Below are 26,784 nucleotides of genomic sequence, written 5' to 3'. Positions count from 1 at the left end.
ACTACACATTTGACTCGGGCTGTTTGAAAAAATACTGGACCACTTACAAAGTATAGGCTTTAACAGGCTCACTGGTATATTAATTACTTGAAGTACACATATTAAAAGAAAACTAATATCCATTAGTTGGTATTTCATAGGAAGTTCTTAGAGAGTGCCCAACATATAGGATTTTCATTTTCTTTCTCTCCACTGAACCATTTTTAGAAATCAAATACAGATCAGAAAATATTTACAAGAAAAACTAACATTACCTCGAGCATGTCATCATGAAGAGAACAAAAATTTAATGACCAAGATACACAGAGTGATGTAAGGTTTTATTCAATGAAATTTAAAGAAAAGAGAAAATGAATTTTATTTTGTAACCAACACAAGATCACACAATTATCATATTAAATAACTACATTAAACTTGGTATGGTAATATGTAATTCAGCCTTAACACCTACAGATGTGCTGCAAAATATGTTTCATAGCTAAATCTTCCAGTGCAAAACCTGACTGCATGTAATCCTGTATCATTGAAGAAATAAACTCATTGCAGTTAACATATAACTGTGTGTGTTTTTTTGCACACGTACACAGTCACACGTACGGCCATTTAGTCTTTGCTGCATATCCTTTATATTTTTTCCTGGCTTTGAGACCAGTAACAATTGTGGAACTAGCAGGATAAGCAGAAATTCCACCAAAGAAAGTATCAGTTTCTGGGTGAAACCTGCAGTAATCTGGAACTACATGCAGATTTTCTGGCAACTTCTCTTTGGAGCGAACGAGTTCATCATATGGTGATATTCCTTGCACTGGAGTGTTATAAAATTTTAAAACATCTGAAATAGTGGTGATGGTATAAAGATTGGCATTTGAAATCTCATGTTTAAATACTTTAATGCACTTTGTCAGCAGCTAAAAGAAAAAAATATGGAAAGAGTTTTAAAAATTAAAGCACAATATTGACCAAACAAAGTCAAAAAAATTATGTAATTTTTTAATGTAATACTTCCCCTTTTCAATATATCCCTTTAGATATAAAACTAATAGAAAATTTGTGCTAAAAAAAGTACAACTGAAATAGGTTCCTTTAAAAGGTAAATTATCTCTTGAGTAACTAATTCACCATTTGTTTTGTAATGTTTTTGTTTAAGTAATCTATATTTAGTCAATATACTTAAAACAAAAGTTTCCAGCATATATAATCTAACCCAATATTCAATACATTTTTTTAAAGTTTATATTTCTATGTAATAATCAGAAGCTCAGAACTGAATATTGAGAAAGAATTCTCATTCTGCTTTAAGTTGCACTAATTAGATAACAGTACTAAAAACTGTTCAATATTCTTATACTGCAAATGTAATACATTTCAACACTTAGAAACCTACCTCTGAAGGGGTACCTAAACTAATCAGTGTTTATCAACACACTTAACCTAAGATTAATATTTCTCTCAAGATCATTAGTAACTATTTTCTTCCCTACAAGCTGCTCAGGTCCAGCATTGCCAGGTGGTTAAGGCACTTGACTCATAATCTGAGGTTTGTGGGTTCGAATCCCCATCACGCTAAACATGCTTGTCCTTTCAGCCGTGGGGGCATTATAATGTGACAGTAAATCCCACTATTTGTTGGTAAAAGAGTAGGCAGTGGGTGGTGATGACTTGCTGCCTTCCCTCTGGTCTTACACTGCTAAAGTAGGGATGGCTAGTGAGGATAACCCTCGTGTAGCTTTGTGCAAAATTCAAAAACAAACAAACAAACTAGCTGCTCCTTCAAACCTTTTGACATTCTTTTACTACTATTTTCCCAGATTCAGTCCAACAAACTCCCTTCACAAGATAGAGTAATCGAAAGTTCTTGTAATGTGCCTTGAAAATGACCCTAGAGGAATATATGAGGGTGCTAAATTTAAAATTGGTTGTTTTCTATGATTTGTTTTTTCACCTTTCAACTTCCAAAAGAATGGAAAAATAAAATGGCAGAGAAATTCCTAATAATTCCTATGCATGTTTAAATAATTCTTTAAATTATTTTATAAATGCACAAAATTTACAGCATTATTTTATTTTCATTTCAGGCATAAAAACTTACCCTCATTCATTGATTTCAACCTTTATATAAAATGCACCATCAATTGTTAGGATACTCCCATATATTTAACAATTAGAGAATATGTCAAAATCACACAAGTTTCGCAATAAGTACAACATGGAAGTAGTTGATGAAGACTTCTTAAGAACTATTTGGCATATGTTACTCATTATTGGCCAAAAGATAATTTGATTAAATGTTTGTAAAGTCCTATATCAAATAAAAACTGAATGCAATAGTATTTTGTCATGTTTCTCAGCATCTACTGGATTTCAAAGCTCAACAAAATCAACAGAATGGAATTTACACACTTCCTGCAATGAAACTTCTGAAATATAAAGTATATTTGTGTGCTGTTACAATGTGTAAAGTTAGCAGCAAATTTATAGATTCATTATGATATGACAGTCAACTTTTGTAACTCTGGATTTGGTAGGAAACATTGGCAAAATATCATTTGGGTCACTGTAAAGGTTTTCACCAAGTAGCCTATGGAGTAAACATAAATGATATTGTACTTCTAAGCTATGTTTTGGAAATTACTGAAGTCTGGAAGTGGTGAACTTAACGAGGAAACCAGTGTCAGTGTTTCCTCATTTTACAAGGTCTGATCACAAAGTTCTAAGACTTCTTCTGTTAAGGGTGCCAGTACAGAGGCAGTGAGCTTCACTGAGGTATGTACAAAGTACAAATAGTGATCTACCACATGAATATGCCACTTCTTCAGACCTTATACCCATGTTGTGAAAAACGTATTCAAAGATAGGTATATCTCTTGCCCCTGTTATGATAAAAATGGACAGAAAAGAAGAACATGTTTGCATCAAGTTTTATATGAAAAATGGTAAAGGAGGAACAGAACTTCTCAAAATGTTAAAAACTACCCTTAGTGATGAGTACTTAAGCAAGGATGTTGTTTATCAGTGGATAAAATACTTCTAAGATGGCTGGGAATTGGTCTTAGGTGCCCCACATTATGGGCAACCGTTGACATCATCCACTGATGAAACAGTCGCTGGGGTGAAAGAAAAAGTGTGAAATGATCGAGAATTAACAAACCTTAAAATTGCTGATGAAGCGGACATTTTCCTTGGATCGTGTTAGGTGATTTTAACTGAAAAACTGCATGCGTTGTGTGTTTGCAAAATTTGTTCCGAGGCTGTTGACAGATGACCAAAAGTTTCAGTCTTGACAAGTGTGAGAAGATCTCACAAGAAGGCTAGAAATTGATCTGAATTTCATCAATGTCATTGTTACTAGTGATGAGTCATGGGTATACAGTTATGACCCTGAAACAAAACTTCAGACATCCCAGTGGAAGTCTCCATCATCACCACATCTGAAAAAGGCACAACAATCTCGATCAAGTGTGAATACAATGTTAATTATGTTTTTTGATGTTTGAGGTATTATTCATAATGAATTCATAGCTCATGGCCAGACAGTTAACCAGGCCTTTTATAAAGAGGTCTTAATTCACTTGAAGGAGAAAGTCAGAAAAAACCACAGCAAACTGCAAGAGAATGGTCACTGGTTTCTTCACCATGACAATGAACCTTCACACACTGCTGTGTCTGTAATGAACCTTCACACACTGCTGTGTCTGTTGAAGAATTTTTGGCAGAAAAAAACATTCATATGAAAGGAAAGAGATTTGATGATATTCTAACCATTCATAATAACTGAACAAGTGTGTATCAGCTAGGGCAGATTACTTTAAATGGCATAGCAAATAATATTGATGTATGTACATTATTCTTTGGAACAAAAGTCTTAGAACTTTTTGATCACACCTTATATGTCATCAGAAGAACAGTGTTTAATGAAAGCTCCATTACTTGACTGATTCGCAAAAACAAATTCCTATACCTCCAGAACCAAGCAATCAGTGAGACAGAATAATAATAGTTAACAGAAAGTTTGTCTGTCTGCTATGAATAAACATTAAAAACTGTAAACCTACTGGTTTAAAAAGGATAATAATACTTTTTTTTTCTCCTTCAAATAATGCATTCAGTTCTACAATTAAGTTTGAGACAAACATAAGCAAAATGGAAACCACTGCATCTAACAGTTTATGGTTTCACTGATAGGTGGCCAAGACCAACTCAATGGTTTATATGATCATATTAACAATTACCTATTTGGAGGCAAAGCACATATATATACTACACCCATTACTTCTTTTGACAGAAAGTATGGGATGGTTACTGATGGACTACAATTTTACTTCTGTATTAACATCTGTTCCATATGGTCCAACATTTTGTACTGAATTTACTTATTGTTTCTGGTACATAGCTTTTGTTCATTTACATGAAAGTATAAAAGGTTTAAGATTCAATACACAGCAATTTGTAATTAATACAATTAAATGTGTTGGAATTGTGAAGAAGTTTAAAGACAGCATTTATACTCTGTTAAACTGTATTTCGTTTAGTCATCCCATCACTCTGTTTTTACCTGTTAATTATTATCACCTGATATTCATTCAAATTTTTTTCTCATATTTCTTCCATCCAATAGTTATTAAAAAGAATTTTACTCAAATGAAAAATATTTTGTTCAACAACATGTATCAATATTTCTTTAAATTTGCATCACTAAGATCTAAGACAGTGTTGCTTTTATGTCAATGTGAACTTTTGAATAATGCATTTAATGTCTAAGTAAAATAAATGTAAGCAAGATTTTTTTTATATTCAATGTTTTTTCCTTGACTTTCCCAAAGTTATGTATTGTATTTTTCCCCACATTAAATGATAAGTTATATTAACCCTGAATTGATAAATCTTGTTATTTTGAAGATAAAAAATGCCAAAATAAAGTAGAAAACCAGTTTTATTAAATTATGTACCATCAACAAATATAAATGTACACATTTATTTGTTCACATTTCTTCATAAATGTATAGTTATAACTAGATAATTTGTAACTACTAATCCATGAAGTTTTTTAAATACACTGCTGGCCAAAATCCTAAGGCCAATGAACATAACAAAAAAATATGCATTTTGTGTTGTTAGACTCAACCACTTATTTGAGTAGAGCTTCGAAAGATGAAAATAAGAAAAGGGAAAATAAAAATAAAAAAAAAAAATTAGCATTTAATAGGGAAAATGTGAACACTATGAAATTAGCCTAAATGCTAGCTGTTCAAACGTTTAAGACCAATCAAAAAAAAAAAAGTCCTAAACAGAGTAGGAAATGCCCAACAAGAGGTCTCAGTAATGAGCTGTATGGCTGTCATTCCAAATAACTTTAAACATTTGCTTTGGCATAGTTGATATAAGCTTTTGCAGAAGGCTGGCTGGAATGTTATTCCATGTGGTGAAGATGGCTTCAAGAAGATCATGCACTGTTTGGAATTGATGTCCATTTCTACAGACTTCCCTTGCCATCCACCTCCAAACATTTTCAATGGGGTTCAGTTCAAGCGAATACGATGGATGGTCCAAAAGAATCACGTTATTTGCCATGAAAAAGTCCTTTGTCCTGCAAGCATTGTGGATTGCAGCATTGTCCTGCTGCAAGATCCAGTCATTTTCACAAAAGCGAGGTTCTTCAGTCAATGTAGCCAGCTGCTGTTTGATACCCTTGTATAACCTGAAGCTCTGTTGTTCCATGGAAGGAGAAAGCACTTCAGATCACTGTGTCGTGCAGAAAATGTGTCCGGATATCGGGCCAGTAATGTTGGAAACCATCTGGACCATCCAGGTTAAATTTTTCACAGCAGAGAACAAAACCTTCATCCACTTTTCTATGTCCCATGTTTGGTGCTTCTCAGCAAAATTTAACTGAGGTGTTTCGTGGTGTGGAAGGAGGGGTGGCCTACGAAAACGTTTATGGTTTTTAAAGCCCTCTCTTGCAGATGCTGTCTTATTGTTCTTGAGCTGCATTCTTTGTCTGTAAGGGCCTTATTCTGGTTCAACGATCAGCTGGTGTCTTGCAGACACGCAAGGAAGCACAACTTCACCGATACGGAGTTCATGATCAGGGTGAATACCCCGTTGGCAGCAAAAGTGCATGCAAATGGTTTTAGAGAGAGAGAAATTAAAGCAGTTTGCTGTGGTTCACTTTAGTAAACAATTGAGAGCAGTCTGAAGTTGCTGCTCAATATACCTCATGTTCGATGACTGACATGAGATGTGAAAGTCGTCGACATAGAGCCCGTTTGGAACAGTGAGAGGGAGTTGTTCAGAGATGGCATTAATTTTTATACTGAAAAGTGTCACACTCAGAACACAGCGCTGAGGGACTCCAAGATCCTGTAGAAAATAACAACAGGAAAGTGTCAAACCCACACGAACTCGGAATCTCCTGTCCATTAAAATTTTTTTAATAAAAATGAGCAAATGGCCATGTGATCAATATATATGAAAGGTCTCATAAAATGCCATATCTCCATGTTGTATCATAAGCCTTGTCAATGTCAAAGAATATTGATATAAGATGTTGCCATTTGAGAAAGGCTTCTCTGATTGACATTTCATGTGGAATAAGGTGGTCCATGGTGGAGCACTGTCGTCAGAACCCACACTGGGTGGGCGAGAGGAGGTTGTTTGATTCGAAGAACCAAACAAGACGAACATTAACCATCCTCTCTAAGGTCTTACAAAGACAGCTCATCAAAGCAATTGGATGTTAGTTTGAAGGAATCTTGGGATCCTTCCCAGGCTTGGAGAAAGGTAGGATAATAGCCTGGTGCAAGACATCAGAAAAAACATTATCCTGCCAGATCTGGTTAAAACAATCAGAAGATTAGCAAGAGAAGCAGGAGATAGATGGCACAGCATGTCATAGTGTATATCATCAGGTCCAACTGATGTTCTGCCAGACTGATGAGGGGCCAGTTTGAGATCCACCAGTGTAAAGGGACGATTACAGTCATAGAGACAATCAGCTCAAAAGGAAAGAGGTGATTGTTCTGCCTGAGTCTTGATGGCTAAGAAGGTGGAAGAAGAATGAGAAGTGCTAAATAACTAGCAAAAGCTTTCACCTAGAATATTGGCAATGTTCCAGGTATCAGCTACTTCCTGGCCATCAGAGAGTAAGATCAAGAGGAGGACAGAGTTGTATTGCTCACTGACCTTTCAAATCTTGTCCCATATGACTTTGGAACTGTTGGATATAGACAAGGATATAGTGGAAAAAATACACTGAGTAGCTGCTTATATAATACAGTCAGTTACTGCTGCCACACAGTCATCTAATGATGGCTTACAGATGATGGTAGGATCAAGTTCTGCAAGAGCAGTGAAAGAGGGCCAGTTTGCTTGATCCAGCTTACACCAGGACATGCGGGTCTGGTGGCATCATCAGTGGCCAGTCTCTCTCAAAATTATAATGAAATGATCACTGCCTCGTGGATTATTGTCAACCCTCCATGAAAAAAGGGAAAATAATGAAGGGGAGCAAATTGAGAGATCAATAGCAATAAAGGACTGACTAGGTGCATGAAAATAAGTAGAAAACCAGTATTGAAAAGAGAAAGGTTGTGATCATAGAGAATACACTCTACAGAACAATCCCTCATATCAATATCAGCACTTCCTCAGAAGGGATGATGTCCATTAACATCCCTCAGGATAAAAAGGGAGATGGCAACTGTTCAATGAGAGCATCAAGGTCTGATTGATCATATGTCTCCTCAGGCAACAGTTAGAGAAAACAAGTATTGACAGCATGACCCAAGGAAACATGGATGGCTACAGCTTCCAAGGGTGTGTTGAGTGGCAAAGACAGGATGGGCACTGCTGATCAACCAACAATGCTACCCCTCCATGCACTCGTCCATCACACAGCCTGTCATTTCTGTACAAAGAAAACTGCCAGAAGATGACTGTATCAGCATGTTTCAGAAATGTTTCCTGTAAGGAAAGACATACAGGATGGTAGGAAGCAATCAGTGTTTTGATGTCCAGATTAGAACGTAAACCTCGACAGTTCCATTGTAACAAGGTGGCCATTTTTATTTATGTGTAGGCAAACTGGGTGGAGAACCCTTCTGTTTACAATCATGTCTTTTTTCCTTACTGTCCTTATTCAAAGTAGGTCTATTGACCTCCATGGATCCTGCCCTGGGTCGATTGGGCAGGTCTTTGCTGTTGGAAGAGGATTCCAGTGACTGATCACATGAACAAATAATCATTTTGCATCTTGGGGTGGGAGAAGAAGATATATCCGAGGAAATGCCTGTACCCAGAACCAAAGGAAGTAAATATTGGGATTTGTTGGAATGTATGTAAGGGACAGAGATGAGTGTTGAAGTTCATTCATCAATTTTTTTTAATCATGGAGGTCAAAAGACTTCATTTGTTTTGAGAATGATTCTTTTCAAGGCACAGGAAAATCTGTCTGCACTCCCACTGTAATAGAGGAACAAAGTGCAGTAGCATATTTCCTAGATGAAGTGGTGGACAGCAACTTTTGAGCCTCAGGATAAGTAATGTTATGAATTGTTGTCAAATGCTACATCTCTTTTCCTTCCAACCATTTAGGGCAAGAATGCAGGTAGAACGGGTGAGAGCCATTGCAATTCATGCAATGAGGGTCCGTTTCACACTCGTAGGCATCACGTTCCTTGCCACCACAACAAGCACACACCAAAGAACCACGACAGGACATCTCTGAGTGACCGAACCACTGACACTGGAAACATTGGAAAAGGTTTGGAAGGTATGGCCATCCCCTGCAATTGAGATAACCTACCTTGATGGTGGCAGGTGGACATGGTGATGTAAATGTCAGAATGAGGATATTGGTCGGCATCGCAATTCCATCTTTGCAAATGGAGATACACCTCACTGTAGAAACTTCTTGTGTGGAGAAATCTGCAGAATCTCCAACTCTGGGATGTTCTTCAAATTCCTCTCAACAATAACTCCTTGTGATGAATTCAAAGTAGCATGAGGTGTAACCTCAACAGGTATATCCCCAATTGCCTTTGAATACAAGAAAAGTTCACTGTGTTGAGATGTGAATGTTTCCACAAATATGTCACCAGATCAAAACTTCTTTATTGACTTTGGAGAGCCAAAAAATACCTCTAGTCCCTTCTGAATGAAAAAGGGAAACATTTGCCCTAAAGGTTTGTCTGAAAGAGAATGTAGGATAAGAAAATGAGGAACAATAGGTGTTACAGATGTTGAAGATTGCTGCTCAGAATCTTCAAGATGTGGTCATTTACCTATGGGCTGTTTTTTCACTATTTTATTTAAGTTTTTATTTGGAGGCCCCTCGGTGTGGATTCCTGTACGTGGTGAGGGGACCTCCCAGGGAAGGTTCTGTTCTGTCTGGTTACCTTCTCTGAGATATAAACATCCACCCACGTGTTTGCCGTGCGTGGCGACCCGAGAAGGGGAGGAGAGGATCCTGGTGGTTGAGGGGTCCAACCCTAACACACCACTTTGGCCTCGAATTCCTGTAGACAGGCGGCCTTTGGGTGGCCCCCCTTGGGTCAATCGGCTGGTCCACTTGGGCTAGAGTCAACCAAGTACCAGTGTTGGAAGTTCTCAACGGGTGTGGTGGACATTGTGCCTGATGCTGGTGTTTGGGTATAGTGCTCACGAAACCCTGGCGTTGCTGCATTGTCCTTGCGTGACTTTGTAGTGCATCCCCTTGTAGGGCTCCATGGTGGGTGGGGTCAGTGGGTACCGAAATTTTTCCTTTTACCTATGGATCCTCCAAAAAATTTAAATAAAATTGTGAAAAAACAGTCAATGGGTAAAGCGACAACATCTTGAAGACTCTGAACAGCAATCTTCAACATCAGTAACACACGTACCTCATTTTCTTATATTACATTTTCTTTCGGAAAAACCTTTAGGGCAAATGTCCCCTTTTTTTATTCATAAGGGACTAGAGGAACTTGCTGGCTCTCCAAAGTCAGTAAAGAAGCTTCGATCTGGTGACATATTGGTTGAAACATCCACATCCCAACACAGTGAACTCCTCTTGAATTCAAAGGCAATTGGGAATATACCTATTGTGGTTACACCTCATGCTCCTTTGAATTCTTCACGAGGAGTTACTGTTGAAAGGGATTTGAAGAACGTTCCCGAGTCAGAGATTCTCGCTGGTCTCTCCACTCCAGGAGTTTCTGCAGTGAGGCACATCTCCACTCGCAAAGATAGAGTTACACTGCCAACAAATACCCTCGTTTTAACATTTACTTCACCCCGTGCACCTGCCACCATCAAGGCAGGTTATCTCATTTGCAGGGTACAGCCATACATTCCAAACCCTCTCCTATGTTTCCAATGTCAGAGGTTCGGCCACTCAAAGACATCATATCGTGGTTCCCTGAGATGTGCTCGTTGTGGAGGCAAGGACCACGATGCCTATGACTGTGACATGAACCCACATTGTGTCAACTTCAATGGTTCTCACCCCTCTCACTTTCATTCTTGCCCAACATGGTTGGAGGAAAAAGAGGTGCAGCATTTGAAAACGATACATAACATTAATTATCCTGAGGCTCGGAAATTGCTATCCACCACTCCATCTCGGACATATGCTGCTGCACTTCATTCCACACCTACAGTGGGAGTGCAGACAGATCTCTCTGTGCCTCCAAGAGAATCGTTTTCAATACAAATTAAAAGCCTTTTGACCTCCGTAGTTAAAAAGTGGTTGATGAATAGACTTCCACACCCATCTCTGTTCCTCCCATACCTTCCAACAAACCTCAAGATCCATGTCCTTCAGTTTCAAATACAGGCATTTCTTCTGATACATCTTTTTCTCCCACCACAAGAGACAAAACAATTATTCGTTCACATCCTCAGTCACTGGATTCCCCTTCCAATAACAAAAACCTGCCCACTCAACCCAGGGCAGGATCCATGGAGGTTGATAGACCTCCTCTGACTAAAGACAGTAAAGAAAAAAGACGTGGTTGTAAACCAAAGGGTTCCCCAGCCACTTCACCTACCCGTTCTTAAAAATGGCCACCTTGATACAATGGAACTGTCAAGGTTTACTTCCTAATCTAGATAATATCAAAATGCTGATTGCTTCCTACCATCCTGTTTGTCTTTCTTTGCAAGAAACATTTCTCAAATCTGCTGATACAGTCTCCATTCGGCAGTTTTCTCTGTACAGAAATGACAGGTTGTGTGATGGTCGAGTACATGGGGGAGTGGCACTGTTGGTTGATCAGCATGTGCCCACCCTGTCTTTGTCACTCAACACACCCTTGGAGGCTGTAGCCATCCGTGTTTCCTTGGGTCATACCATCACTGTTTGTTCTCTGTACCTGTCCCTTGGAGAGACATATGATCAATCAGACCTTGATGCTCTCCTTGAACAGTTGCCGTTTCCATGCTAGGTGGGTAAGACGTCAAAGCCAGAAGGAATTTTGGATTAAGTTCACAACTAGCATATCTTCTACCACCAGTTCCAAGATCATATGGGACAGGATTCGAAAGGTTAATGGGCACTACAATTCTGTCCCCCTCTCGATCTTACTCTCTGATGGTCAGGAGGTGACTGATGTCCGGAGAATCGCTGACACTCTAGGTGAGAGCTTTTGCCAGGTATCTAGCACTTCTGCTTGTTCCTCCACCTTCCTGACCATCAAGACTTGGGCAGAGCAATCACCTCTTTCCTTTCGAACTGACTGTTTCTTTGACTATAATTGTCCCTTTACCCTGGTGGAACTGAAAATGGCCCTTCATCGGTCTGCCAGTACGTCTGTTGGACCTGATGATATTCATTATGATATGCTGCACCATCTATCTCCTGCTTCTCTTGATGTGCTTCTGATTGTCTTCAACCGGATCTGGCAGGAGAATGTTTTTCCTGATGCCTGGCGCTAGGCTATTATTTTACCTTTCTCTAAGCCAGGGAAAGATCCCAAGATTCCTTCAAACTACCGTGCAATTGCTTTGACGAGCTGTCTCTGTAAGACTTTAGAAAGGATGGTTAATGCTCGACTTGTTTGGTTCCTTGAATCAAACAACCTCCTCTCGCCCACCCAGTGTGGGTTCACTCCACCACAGACCACCTAATTGGTCTTGAAACATCTATCAGAGAAGCCTTTCTCAACTGCCAACATCTTGTATCAATATTCTTTGACACTGAGAAGGCTTACGACACAACATGGAGGTATGGCGTTTTGTGAGACCTCCATACATATGGTTTACATGGCCATCTACCCATGTTTGTTAAAAATTGTTTTATGGACAGGAGATTCCAAGTTCGTGTGGGTTCGACACTTTCCCGTTCTTTTGTACAGGAACTTGGAGTCCCTCAAGGCTGTGTATTGAGTGTCACACTTTTCAGTATAAAGATAAATGCCATCACTGAACAACTCCCTCTCACTGTTGTGAATAGGCTGTATGTCAATGACTTTCACATCTCATGTCAGTCGTCAAACATGAGATATATTGAGCGGCAACTACAAACTGTCCTCAATCATGTACAGAAGTGGACTGTGGCGAACGGCTTTAATTTCTCTCTCTCTAAAACTGTATGCATGCACTTTTGCCGTCGACGGGGTATTCACCCTGATCCTGAACTTCACGGAGACCACGTTCTTGGGGCTTATCTTTGATCGTAAACTGACCTTTATACCACACTTAAAGCAGCTTCGGGTCAAATGCACAAGAGCACTGAACATCCTCCGTGTTCTCTCTTCTACCAGATAGGGGGCAGATCGCTGTTCAAATGTTAAAGATATATCGTGCTGTTATTCGATCAAAACTCGGCTATGGATCAATGGTCTATGGCTCTGCCAGACCCTCGGCCTTAAAGATGCGGGACCCCATTCATCACCAAGGACTTCGACTCTGCACTGGGGCTTTCCGTACCTCTCCAGTTCAAAGCATATACATTGAATCTCATGAACCTTCTCTACACCTTCGCCGTTTGCAACTATCTTTACAATATACTTCGAAACTTCGTTCGTTAGCAAAACATCCCACCTGGGAATGTGTTTTCCTTCCTCGGTGGGCAGTACTTTTTGAGAACAGACGATCTGTCATTGCTCCGTTTGGCCTACCCATCCGGGTGCAATTGGATGAATTGGGTCTGTTCTTGGATAACATTGCAGATTCCACAGGTTGGCCCATCCCACCATGGCATATTACAGCCCCCAAATGGACTTTTCTTTCAGTCACCTAAAAAAGGCAGATACTCCAGGTTGGAAGTACCATCTTTTATTCAATGAATATCTTTCAAACAATCATTCAGTTCCCATTTATACAGATGGTTCCAAATCAGGTAATTCAGTGGGCTCTGCTATAGTTTGCTGTGGTTCAGTAGTTGCGCGCAGAATCCCCTCTACAGCTTCTGTGTTCACTGCTGAACTGTATGCCATATCTCTTGCCCTGGATCATATTGCAGCTGAGTGGTACTCCAACTGTACTATTTATACTGATTCGCTTAGTTCTATACTTGCCTTGGAATCGCTACACGTTGGCTCACATCCTATTCTCGCTGATATTCAAAACCGACTGGCCCATTTCTCATTAAGAGCTACTTCAATCCAGTTTTTCTGGATACCAGGCCATGTTGGTATTCGTGGGAACGAGCTTGCAGACATGGCAGCTAAATCTGTCTGCTCCAGCACCATCACCCCTATGCCTATTCCATACATGGACTATGGTCTTGTCTTCAAGGCTCGGCTCCGTGCCAGCTGGCAGTCCACTTGGAGTGAGCAACGCGACAACAAACTTTTTCAAATCAAACCCTATATTGGACTTTGGCCATCTAGCTTCCGTAAAGTTTGGAAGGAGGAAGTTGTTCTCACTAGGCTACGCATTGGTCACAGTTTTTTAACTCATCATTTTCTTTTATCTGGAACTGATGCACCAATGTGTAGTTTGTGTAACACTCAAATCACTATCAGCCACGTTTTACTTTCTTGCCATCATTACAATTCTCAATGACGGCAATATTTTAAATATATTTTTTCCCAGGGTCAATCTGTAACATTGGACAGTGTTATTGGTAATGGTGACTCTGTCCACCTTGATAACGTTTTTAATTTTTTAATGGCCATTAATCTTTTTAATCTCATTTAAGTGTTGCATATTTATTCATTACACCTTTTTAATTGTGGTTCCTTTTTTACAGTTTTAATCTCTCTCATTCAATTTGACATTGGACAATGGCCAGAACATTAAATAACCGACACCAGGACTGGAAAGGCCAACTTCAGGTGACTAACGCTACTGTTTGAACTATCCGTTTGAACTACTCGTTAGTCGTCCTGGCGAGTTGTTATTATACTTTTGCTGCATATTATTTCACACTTTTACTACTTTACCTTTTAGTACTGGCCATATTGACTCATAACCCGGAACCAGGACTGGAAAGACCAACTTCAGGTGACTGACAGTGGTTTTTATACTTACCTGTTAGTCTTCCTGGCAGGTTATGATCATCACCATTGTAAACTAGGTGTCAACATTGGTTTTATGCTTTTTCTGTTTTTCAATGATGTTTTCTTTTACCTTCATTTCCTTTTCTGTATTTTACTTCATTTAATTTGTTTTTACCTTTTTACCGGATGTTTGGCTCAGATAGCCTAGCTGCTTTGTGCCATAAAACACTAAGTCAATCAATCAATAACCAAATTAATAATGAAAAATCATAATGGTAGTATCTATAGTACTTAGATATGTTGAATAATTAAAAAGAGTAATAGTTTGAAAACTAATATTGATTATTTATGTGACTTGTGACACTAATCAAACTACGGACATTTGGTTACTCATTATTACGATTTTGCGGAGTGTCTTTTAAAACTTTTATTCTTTTACATTTTGATAATAGCTGCTATGACACATAACCCGGGAACCAGGACTGGAAAGGCCAACTTCAGGTGACTGACGGTGGTTCTTGAACTTATCTATTAGTCTTCCTGGCGGGTTATGATCATTACCATTTTGCTAGAGTAAGTACTTTACAACTTCTTATACTCTGCTTTCTCTCTTAACATTGTAGACTAGGTGTCAACATTGGTTATATACTTTTTTGTTTTACCTTCATTTCCATTTATGTCTTTTACTACATTTACTTTATTTTTACATTTTTACTGGATGTTTGGCGCAGATAGCCTCGCTGCTTTGTGCCATGAAACACTAAATAAATCAATTTTATTTGGAGGATCCATAATAAAAAAAGGGAAATTTCGGTGCCCACTGATCCCACCCACCATGGAGCCCTACGAGGGGATGCACTACAATGTCAAACAAGGACAATGCAGCAACGCCAGGGTTTCGTGAGCACTATACCCAAACACCAGTATCAGATCCAATGTCAACAACACCTGTTGAGAACATCCAATACTGGTACTTGGCTCACCCTAACACAAGTTGACCAGTTGATTGACCCAAGGGGGGTCACCAATCTACAGGAATTCAAGGCCAAAGTTGTGTGTTAGGGTTAGATCCCTTAACCACCAGGATCCTCTCCTCCCTTTCATGGGTTGCCATGAACAGCAAACATGTGGGTGAATGTTTAGATCCCAGAGGAGGTAAACTGAAAGTACAGAACCTTCCCTTGGAGGTCCCCTCACCACATTACAGGAATCCACACTGAGGGGACAACTGGTGTTAAACCTTTAAATATTTCATCATACATGTATGCATGTAGGACATGACACTTTCTATCGAGCATTTTAACAAATATCTAACAACATGCGTTCCACTTACATTTAAATTTTCCTGAGAGCCATTATAACATTTCACTTTAAGTTTTTTATATTTATAGAGTTTGAACTTTAAATGACACATAGAACTTTATACATTTACTAACTGGCATCAATAATAAAAATATTATTGGCACAGCTGTACTTTATATTTAAATAATAATTAATTCACAAACCTTGTACTTTAGTTGGGGATCAGAAAGAGATGTTTCTGTCCACTGATCAGAGATATTTGAACCAAAAACATCTTTAGTCAATTTTTCCAATTGCTGTGATACATCATCAGGTGGATTGTATTGTTTCTGTTCTCTACAAAATCTGACAGAAATATATAAGTTGACATAACTGCCAAAAAGGAGACATAACTAGCTTTTCTTGAACAAAATACAAGTAGTTAATGCTAAAAGCCACAAAAATAAGAAATGTAGCATCAATTATGTAAAAACAACAATGGACTTCAATGGACAAAATGTTTAATTATTTGTATCCAAAGTTTCAGCTAATGCCTTTATCAAAGGTCTATGGATGTCAAGTCATCAAACTAATTTGAAATGACAGTAACTGAAAACAAAGTACAGCTACAAGACTATAATGGAAAAGCGTACATTATACAAGTACAGTCGAATAGACTTGAGTAATTGATCGTAAAAACAGAAAATGATAATAACAACATCAAAATGACAAAATTAATAATAAAATGTTAAAAGGAGCCAGATATTGTACCCATTAATGGAAGAGCATCTGGACTGAATAAAAAAACAATTCCTTATATTTTCTGTCAATGTGATTATTATAAGTTTCTAAATTTTTGATTGTATAATGTATCCCACTGATTGTGCAATGTTCTTTATGGCAACATTCATAATTACCTTCTTTGTCATCAAGATGTTCAGTGGCAAGCAGGGGCGTAGATTTTTTACACCCGATGGGGGGGACGGGATGATTTTTGCAACCATTAATGTGGACTGTTCAATTTGCAAATTGGTAATCTCTGATGATGTGAACCTGAAAGCTGTAAACATGCAGTCACATAATAATCTTGTTGTCACAATACTTCAAGGTTTCCATATAGGTTTGTATAAGTGAGGTGTTGTGAACAGTTTTCAAAATGTTAATAGAATAAAGACAAATGTGTCACAAATTAATTGCCACATGAATTTATTCCTGCATACTGCACAGTATAAAAGATGGCCATTATACTTGACAAGGTTAGTAATAACTGTCATTGCATGAATTACGTTTTCAAATATTAATAAAATTAGTAATTACCCTTGATAAGTTTATATCTACTGAAAAACTGTTCATGTTGTTTGATAAAAATAATTAAAATGTCTTTGCAAACTCTTGAAAATTACACATCAATACAATGTATTCATACTTTTCATTGAAGTAAGATTTATTTAGTCCTCTAGTCTACATGTTCCCAAACGTAGACCTCCTCTGTTTATGAATTCTTTCATAAGCTCTTCTATATTTATCTTGTCGACCTCATCTTTGAGAGTGTGACAAACTGCCACATGGTTGAGGCAGCATTGAGACATAGTTGACCTTAACCACGTCTTCAACCGTCTTAATGAAGAAAAGCTGCATTCACATTCGCAGCTAGATACTGGACAGGCAAGCAAAAATTTTAATGAAAAGAAACACTTCACTAAACATCTGCTGGCTTGTTTCATGCATTTTACAGTAAACATCCTTTGCACCTTTCAGAGATACTGCTTTTGTTGTTCCTTTGAACATGGGCAACTGAAACTTGAGCCATTGTGCAGAGATTTCTGGATAGAAGTTTATAACAGAGTTGTCAATTTTGCCAGATGTGATCATGTTCTCAAGTGCCTGATATTGCCTCAAGTCATTATTGTCTGCATTGAATTTAGTGGTCAGATGTTCTATGACTGTGGCCACAAATTCAAAATATTGGCTTCTGTAGTAATCTCTAGCTGTTGCAGAATGGTGTGCTGAGCTATCACCTGTGATCCTTCTGGAGGGTCTGCGAATGCATGGTAGTTCAATAGGCACCAGATCTAAGGAAGTTACCTTTTTTCCTAGCTTCATCAAATATCTTGTAATTTTCCTCTGTTTGCAATACCCGCAATTGCTCAACTGTCATTGCAGATGCTTCAATCATACCAGATACTGTTGCTGATTTTGCTTGTAATGCATGGTTTAGTTCTTATAATGCAGCTAATGGATACTGAGCCATCAACAATCCTAAAACTGTCTTTCCTTTGTCAAATCTGTCCAGCAGACCTCGTGCTTTCACTGCTACATCTGATTTTTCATTTGCTAATTCAGACAAAGAATCAACAATGTCACTGTAGTGATCATTAGCACATGTAATTGCAGATAGGTGGCACAACCATCGTGTTGGACACAGTGGGCGGATGTATTTACCTGGACCATTGTGGCTGTCTGACGATACAATATTTTCAAAGATTGACTTGTATTTGCCTGACCTCTAAAGCAAGACACCAAGTTCATGTACCCATTGGATAGAATCTCAAAAACATTCACAAGCTTCAACTGCATGTTGCATTATTAAATTAGCCCTGTGTAGTCTATGCAGTGAAAAAAACAAAGCTGATGGTTGCTTCTCTTTTGTTTTTTGCCTGGCATCCACTGTATGAACCACTAATGTTAGTGGCTCCATCATAAGTTTGTGCTCTTAATCCTGACAGTGGTAAATTGAGTCTACTCAAAACATCAAGTATAGTCGAGAATATTGTTTCACTAGTTGTATTGTAAACACTGCACAAACCAAGAAGTGTCTCATGGACATCAAGGTTCTCATCTACGTATCGTACACATATTGCTTTCTGTTCGGCACCTATAACATCTTGAGTGCCATCAACCATGAATGCAAAGATTTTACTTTGTTGCACAGTGTGTGCTATGTTCCTTAGTATTTGATGGCTGAACATCCCTATTATTTCATTCTGAGCCTGGGGTGATGTGAATGTGGTTTTCTTTGACAAGTAGGCCATCAACTGAGGATCTTCCTCTTCCAGGAGCTTCATTAACTGCAGGAAATTCCCCTCTGTATCAGTATGTCCACGTAATGCTAAACCTTGATGCAGTAAGAAACATAAACTTCTGAATATTTTGGCCAGACTTCTTTTGCATTTTTCCTGCTGCTTCTTTTTTCCATCATATAGCTTGACAGTCACTGAAGTTACATCAAATGAACCTTCTGGAGATATAGCAAATCTGTGCTGAAAGAAGGATTGGTGTTCGTTGAATTTCTGTTTTGCCTTTATCCAGATGCAAAAACTGGTGGATATTAAGGTATACTCCACTGGCATCTTCAATTTCCCTGTAAAAAGGCCTCTATTTTCTCCCTTGGCACATTGAAAGCATATGACTTTTTGAGTCTGATTGTTGAAGTGCAGCCATGGGAACTCATCAAACCAGTTGCCCTGGAAGTTGATATTTTGAGATTTTGCTTTCTGTCGTGGTATTAGTTGTGTGTCTGGATGACATAACTTTCCACACTGTATCTGTGGAGTGTCAGATTTTTCATTACTGCTCAAGCATTTTCACACTCCTCCTCTGATGAACATGGTATTTCCTCTGTATAGCAAGTTTCTATTCCTTTGCTTGAGGTTAGATTATCTGCATCTGCATTGTCACTTGTAGTACTAGTAACTGGCTTGCAGAACTGTCTAATATCGGATAGTTTCAGATGCTTGCTTGTCATAATTGGAATCTGTTTCCGAGATCACTCAACAGGCTAAAATACAGTCTTTATTGAAAAACTCTAACGTACAACGAATAAATGACGATAGAACAGAATGGAAGTAGGACTGACCTGTACAATGTATTTAAGTCGAACGCGCGAACCTCACAGTGACTACCGAGCCGACTGACCGCCTGGGCATCGCTGGGACAATAATGTGTGCTAGTTACAATACAAGTAATTGCAATTTTCTCGAAAAATACTTAAACAATCACAAATATATTATATTCCTGTTAAAGCTCATCAAAAGGCAAACACGTTGTGATATAATGTCTATAAGCACGTCTATTAAATAAAAACACCTAAACAAAAACTAGAAATACAATTCGAGTAGAGACTTCAGGCCGTTGAAATTGGTCCTTTTGTGTTCTAATTATACAAGAAAATACAATATTTTTACTATCTACAATTAGTGAATATATTGTTCTTTTTCTATAAAGCACCAGCACTTTATTAGAGGGCAGTGATAATCTGAAATTTCATGGATTAATGAGGGCCACAAACACAGGTCTAATGAACCCTGTTGTAAAATCAAGGCTCAGACTAAAAGGAATGGAGGGGGGGGGGTGATGTAGGGCGCACCTGGATCCGAGCGGCCCGAACCTGACATTAACTGTACACTATGGTTAGCGGCTTCGGCAGCTAAGGAGAGTAAGGCGTTCTACAATAAAACCGGCTAGACATGCATAAGAACAAATGGCATAGGAAAACCGCACAATATACACATAAGATTGATGCAGCTACAAGCTACAAATGGCCTGCCAGAGCTAGACTACAGGAGATTACACTTGGGAGTAATATTTTCGAATTTCATGCTCTGTTCAATCTGTTGTGATGAAAATTTTACTTAATCTTACACTACGTACAAGACATAGATAGATTGCGTGATAGTGTTTATAAGCTTTGCATGTATACTTGGGCCTACTGACTGATACTTACGAACTATCGCTTAGATTGAAAAGCTCAGAAGCATACCTATATTAAAGATGTTCATTTCAGCTACTGAAAAAGCCAAATTATGTAATTCGATTGGTAAGAACACGAGAATCACAAGAACAAACACACAGTTTGTAGGCCTGTGATGCTATAAAACAATTCAACAGACCAAACTGTAGGGGAGGGAATGATTGTATGCACCATACCCCCACCTAAAATGAAGGGGGGATATATCTCTCCCATCCCCCCCAGGATCTACACCCCTGGTGGCAAGAATATGTTTTTTGAAACAATTATGTATTGGATGAATGGATTCATCTATTTATGTGGCTGAACAATGTATACATGTAAGTTCATAGACAATGTTTGCAAGTGTATGACAAACCTTTTGGAGATTTGTTTTCCATGTTAGAGAGATTTATATTACCCCTGAAAAACTGCAGAAGTGTTGTACTGGAGCATAATTTTGGATAAATGAATCTTTCTTTCAAAGATGGACACGGTTAATGCAAGAACATGAAAACATACCAACATTATCTTATCAGAAATAAAATACAAACATTGCATAGTTAGTAATAAAATTTGTGCAGGAAATTGTACAAAGATTGTAATGTTAGTAATAAAATTTGTATGTGAAAATGTACAAACATTATAAAGTTGCTGATAAAATATGTACATGAAAACACCAATAAAAGAAGCTGTAAATCTATACTGCTTACAATGTACACCATTATACTGTGAAGTCCTTGGGTATTACAAATATTATGTCAGTGAACAGAACCTTTCTTATGTTTAGTTCTATATTCTCCTTTAATGACAAGGAATGTCTTTAAGATGCTGGTTTTTTTTTTTTTTCTATCATTATATATAGACCACCTTTGATATACTGTTTTAATTTGAAATACTTATTAAATTAAAAATATCAACATTTACAGTTGAATGCAAAATATTGTTACCATGTAATCACAATGTGATCAATTCTAACACTAGAACAATTGAAAACTATCTTTATTACTGAATGGGATTGGCAAGATGGTATCTTTGTACCAAATACCATTCAATTTGGTTGACATAATTCATGAAAACCCCAATAGCACATCCTTTGCTGAAAAACTGAGGAAAAGGGAATAATTCCAATTGTTTATACCTCTGTTTCAGATATGCAGAGAGTAGATTTACACTACACCCCATATAAATTTGTTGAAACTTAGCTATGTAATTACCCAATATCCCTACAATTATGGGTTCATTCAATTATTTAAAACTCTCTAAAATGCAAAACTGGTCAGATTTTACACCATCTGTGATTGCTACATGACCTAAGTATTCTACTTCTGTTTTCAAAATTTTATATTTACCAGGCTTAACTTTAAAATTTGCTTCTTGTAATTTATCAAATACATGCCTTAATCTTTCTAAGTTTCCTTCAAAATTTGCAGCAAACACTAAGACACCATCTGAGTAACAAAAAAGATACCTAATCTCGCAAACTTGAAAATACAACATCCATTGATGTCTGAAATGTTAAAGGGGTGATATGCAAGCCAAATGACATTCTATTAAGTTGTATTAGCCTTAAGGTAAAACCAATTTTAGCTTTATCTTCCTCCTCTATTTCTACTTGCCAACACCCACTTTGTAAATCCACAGAAGTGCTTGCTCTCACCTAACCAATCTAATGTCTCTTTAATATTAGGTAATGGGTTTGACTGTTACACTGTTCACCTTCCTAAAATCCACACAGAACCTTAATTTTCCATCCTTTTTTTAAAGGAACCAATATAATTGAGGATGCATACAAACTACTACTGTCCTCTATTATTCCTTGTTTATACAAATCTTTCTTACATTCTTTTAATTCTACTCTACACTTTTCTAGCACTCTGTGCTATAGGCTTACTGCTATTCAATTCAACACTATTCTCTATTTAATCTTATTTGTACAACCAACTGGGGTCATTTTCTCCAATAAATTTATCTCTTTATTCTTTTAATAATGTTATCAAACCTTGCTTATGTCTTCCTGCTAAAATTCCCAAGACAGTATCCCAGCCTATCTTAATATGTTGTGCCTGTTTAGTTGGATTTCTTACATTATGCTGTCTCATTGCAGCTATATTTATTACCAGCCCTACTTTTCACTACATACTTTAATACTACTTTTTCTTCATATGCACTCAACACTTTTATAAGCAATGTGCCTCTCATGAACACTTTACTAATACAGGCAGCTGTATAAACTGCTTCTTCTCTCTTAATAGGTTCAACTAATGCTTCTTCATTACATTTAAAAGTCACCTACTTTAGCTTCAACAACAAAGTGACTTCTCATGGGCACTTCAGTCACCTTAAATAATCTTACAGGTACTCCTTTTTTTCAAACACTCCTGTTGGATGCTTACATTACATACAAGTAGTATGTCATATCAGGAGTTTCATATTACTACCGTCCTACTTTACATTTCTATTAACCTGTTGGCAACACTGTTAAGCCTAACATTAAAGTTAAATATTTTATACTATTTTACCAATATATATCTTATTTTCAAACTAAATTAATTAAGTTTATCTTTTGTGGTGATGAGAAACCCACTGGAAGTAAAAATGTATCTTAAGACAGCTGGTACAGGTATTAAAACTTATTGAAATAAAGTAGAGAACAGCATTTCGACCTTCTTAAATCATCTTCAGGTTAACCTCTCATCTAACCAATCTAATGTCTCTTTAATAGTAGGTAATGGGATAACTTTGTTAACCTCAAGATGATACAAGGTCTTTTTTTTACCCTAAACTAAACAAACAAGCTAACATGATATACTCTTTCTATTGGTTATAAACATGTTCTCTATAAAAGATAGTTTGAGTAAATAACTAGTTTGAAATGCATGAGAAGGTGGGAGGTGCTTTGACTGTGGATGTAATAAATTTATTTAATTCTCAGCAAGTCAAGAAGGTAGGTGGTCAATATGTGTAGCTTGAGTCTAATTTGTACAGCATTACAGAAGTTAGAACATGTAAATGAGGGAAATCAGGAGGCAGGAGTATCATATGATAGAACAGTGAAGGTTGATAATTATTTTGTTTTATTTTGAAATTAGATCTTAGATAATATTAACAGCTGATTTATAAAGCAATTCAGATTCCAAGTTTACTGATAATACATTTTTGTAAAATTTTGTGTATGGATGTTGTAACACACACTACAAGTTAAGCCAAATTTATAGAACCCATGTGCACAGGGGTAACTGAAACTGACCACTTAAATATGAAAATAATACACCTACATGATACAGTCCCACTAGATTACATGCAAGTTGTCTAAAAAACACCCCGCTCTTAACTTTTGAACCTCCACGTTTTTTTCTGTTCAGATTTTAAGATAGTTTAAATATGTTGTGTTGTCCTTCAAGATTCTATATTATTTTATCAATAAAAACTTATGAGTGAAAGTAGAAATTAGTGTGTAATAGTGTCTCTTATGCCTAATAACAGGGCTCTTCAGGCAAGCAGAGATGACAATCGTGGTTAAATGCCATGTATATTAGCTAGTTGCTTGACAACTGGTATGAACTAAAATAAGTTGATGAGGTGTAGTTTATTATTACTTTTAGTTACATCACAAAATTAACACAAAATCTGTTATTAATTTTAACACTGCACATTATTAATTAAAGTTTTTAAATTAACCTGCTTGTTATTCAGAAGAAATGACAAACCAGCAAGCTAGTTTCATTAATCCTGACATGCCCACAGCACACGAGAGAAAACTACATTGATATAATTATAAATAAGCACTGAGATAAAGTAAACAATGATGTGTAATATTCAACCACACTATATCAAACACTAACCAGCCATTCATAGCATTAGTGTCCTTGCAAATACATCAACAACCTACTGCATTACAGCTAGCAGATAGATTTTAATAACTGTGTAACTACAAAAACCATAACTACCTTGAAAACTTCATCTGTTTAGATATAAATCAGTATTCCACTCTTGAAGTTGGGAATTTTAAACTATAGTGACAAAGTTAAACAGATGAACTTGGTATGGGTAACCACCTAAAATATTCTGTTCTTGTTTCATGCACAACAAACCAGTTTTTATTAGGACTGGGTAACATGTGTAATAGCTAGATTATCCATGAGAAAAAAATTCTTAAAATGAGAACACACACACACATAAACAATGCATGAAAATAACATCCTATAAATTAAGTTTAGTATTACACTGCTTACAAGAAAAAAATTAACCAGGGCATATTTTAAAATAAATATAACTGTCGAGCAGGATGTAAACTAACCCTTTTGCTGCAATAGACTCTATAGTAGACCGTATATTTTTAACAGGACCTAAGGTGTCTTCATCATCCATAAAAGCTTCTATGGTTTCATTCTTCAAATTTTTACTCAGACATCTCAATTGCTGAAAACAGTATATAAAATTGTTCCTATCAAATAAAACTGCAACAAATTCAATCTTATAGGTACCTATGCAACTATACAGATATCAAAGAAAAGACATATACATATAATTTACAGATAACAAGTGACCTGTTTGGTCCACTCACACTGTCCCTCAAAATAAAAATAAAATGCTCAAAGACATCCCTTCAAATGTTTATCATGCCTTCCCTTGAATTAACTGAACTCACCATATCAAATGACAACATGTTCCAAAGACCAATCACTCTGTTGGAAAAATAATGCTTAGTTGAGAATGAGTCTACCCATCCAAATTTATATTTATATCCCTTAATCCTACAATTCTCCCCATTAAGTACATTCCTTGAACATTTTAAGTGTTTGCCAGAATCACATGTAGTAGTTATAAGAGAATATAAAACAAAAAAAGGAAAAAAATCAATCAAATTAGAACCTTTTCAAAACCTAATACTCTCAATCATAATTTTTGTAATTCTACCTCCTAAAGTCAGTTTTATTTAGTGTTAATACAAATGTTTCATCACAGAACTGTCTAACTAAAACCTACATCTTATAAAACTTGAAATTATCAAAAATAAGGTGTTACATAACTTTGTGACACAAAACACGATATAAGATACAGGGTCATTCCATGCCAGCTGACTTAGACCTTCTCCGTTCATATCATAGATATCCTTGAAAACATTCAAGCAAAACCTTCATTTTGATTTATTCAGCCATGCAGTAAAGCTTTAGGATTTTGCATGGCTGAATAAATCAAAATGAAGTTTTTGTTTTAATTTTTTTCAAGAAAATCTATGACATAAACTGGAAAAAAATTCTTTTTCCTGGGTGAGTTGGCATGGAATGACCCTATAAAAAATGTATATAAATTTGATTATCTGCTGTTTAAAAAAATATAAATCATTTTATATATATAGTGTTGTCTCCATTCAGGTTTTGCATATAAATGTTTAGTCACAATTTTCCAAAATGCAAGAGAATAAAACTAATCCAAACATCCCACACAAAACACATTAACAGCCTAACATAGTTTAGGATACTAGACCTGGGTCCTTCAGAACTTTATGAATTCTTTTGATACAGTTTGCTAAGGAAGGCTCAATGAAATATACCAGTTGCTGCAAGGCGGCTAAGAGCAATACCTATCTGAACATGAACACTTCTATTTTCTGAACGAGAAAAGCATTCCAGCCAACCTCCTTAACTCTGCATCTTCTGCCTGAATACTATTAAAACGTTAATTCTTTTTTGTAGAATTGTTTTTGACTCCTACTTAAAAGCTAAACACTGGAGAAATTAATGCTCCTCTGTTATTTACCCGTTCCCTCGAATTCGGTCTCATTGACTCACACACACGGGAGGTATATATTAAAACAATTTACTGTAACACTAACAATTTAAGTGCAGCTCGCACTAACTCGGAAAATCCAATGTATTCCACAGTTATATAATAATTGTGTTATCACCCTTTCATATCTATGTATTTTATTGCTTGATTTTTTCTGTAATACCAAGCAGTTTTACTATCACCTTTATTATCAACTTGTCTGGAAACGGTATAATTAAATTTTACCTTCATCACGAGTACTAATGGTAGTACTATGATTACGAAACCCTGAGGCTAATCGCTTAACTTAATGTTACATCTCATCATACATTATTAATAAATTCTAATAAACATGAGAAATTATTTAAAACTGAAATACTTACACTAAACCGGATTCCTTTTAAGAAATGGCTCTTCCAAAATTCTCGAAAAGACCCACCAATTACAGCCATTTTATGATAGTAATTTATCAGATAAGGATTGTCACGTTCGTTTTGTGTACATGGAATCGCTAAAAAAAATTACTCTCTGAAAATACTTATGTAAAATAAATAATATGTAATATGATTAAATTATATAAAACCG

General features: G+C 36.8%; 1 protein-coding gene across 4 annotated transcripts; it reads right to left on the bottom strand.

Annotated features, from left to right (window-relative positions):
• Positions 1-305: 305 nt before the first annotated feature.
• mRpL50 (mitochondrial ribosomal protein L50) lies at positions 306-26,740 on the bottom strand. 4 transcript variants are annotated; one of them, XM_076508113.1, is made up of 4 exons: positions 26,583-26,740; positions 24,728-24,849; positions 15,926-16,067; positions 306-908 (listed from the first exon to the last, which is right to left on the bottom strand). In XM_076508113.1, exons 1-4 carry the CDS (start codon positions 26,649-26,651, stop codon positions 588-590), a joined length of 654 nt encoding a protein of 217 aa, XP_076364228.1. In that variant the 5' UTR covers positions 26,652-26,740; the 3' UTR covers positions 306-587. The 4 variants fall into 4 exon arrangements, with proteins under 4 accessions (XP_076364228.1, XP_076364229.1, XP_076364230.1 ...); XM_076508114.1 differs by lacking the exon at positions 26,583-26,740 and adding an exon at positions 26,191-26,229; XM_076508115.1 differs by lacking the exon at positions 26,583-26,740 and adding an exon at positions 26,015-26,167.
• Between the last annotated feature and the right edge of the window lie 44 nt (positions 26,741-26,784).

Source organism: Tachypleus tridentatus, chromosome 6 (assembly GCF_004210375.1).
Source record: "Tachypleus tridentatus isolate NWPU-2018 chromosome 6, ASM421037v1, whole genome shotgun sequence".
NCBI lineage: Eukaryota > Metazoa > Arthropoda > Merostomata > Xiphosura > Limulidae > Tachypleus > Tachypleus tridentatus.
The sequence above is the reverse complement of the archived record's forward strand: the minus strand, read 5'-3'. Positions and strand labels throughout refer to the sequence as shown.

Bases quoted from the DNA above. Each gene is read 5' to 3' on its own strand.
- mRpL50 (XM_076508113.1), bottom strand. From the start codon at position 26,651: ATGGCTGTAATTGGTGGGTCTTTTCGAGAATTTTGGAAGAGCCATTTC. The intron at 24,850-26,582 runs GTAAGTATTTCA...TACTGTTTTCAG, and splicing joins TAAAAGGAATCCGGTTTAGT to CAATTGAGATGTCTGAGTAA. The intron at 909-15,925 runs GTTTGTGAATTA...TTTTTCTTTTAG, and splicing joins ATCCCCAACTAAAGTACAAG to CTGCTGACAAAGTGCATTAA.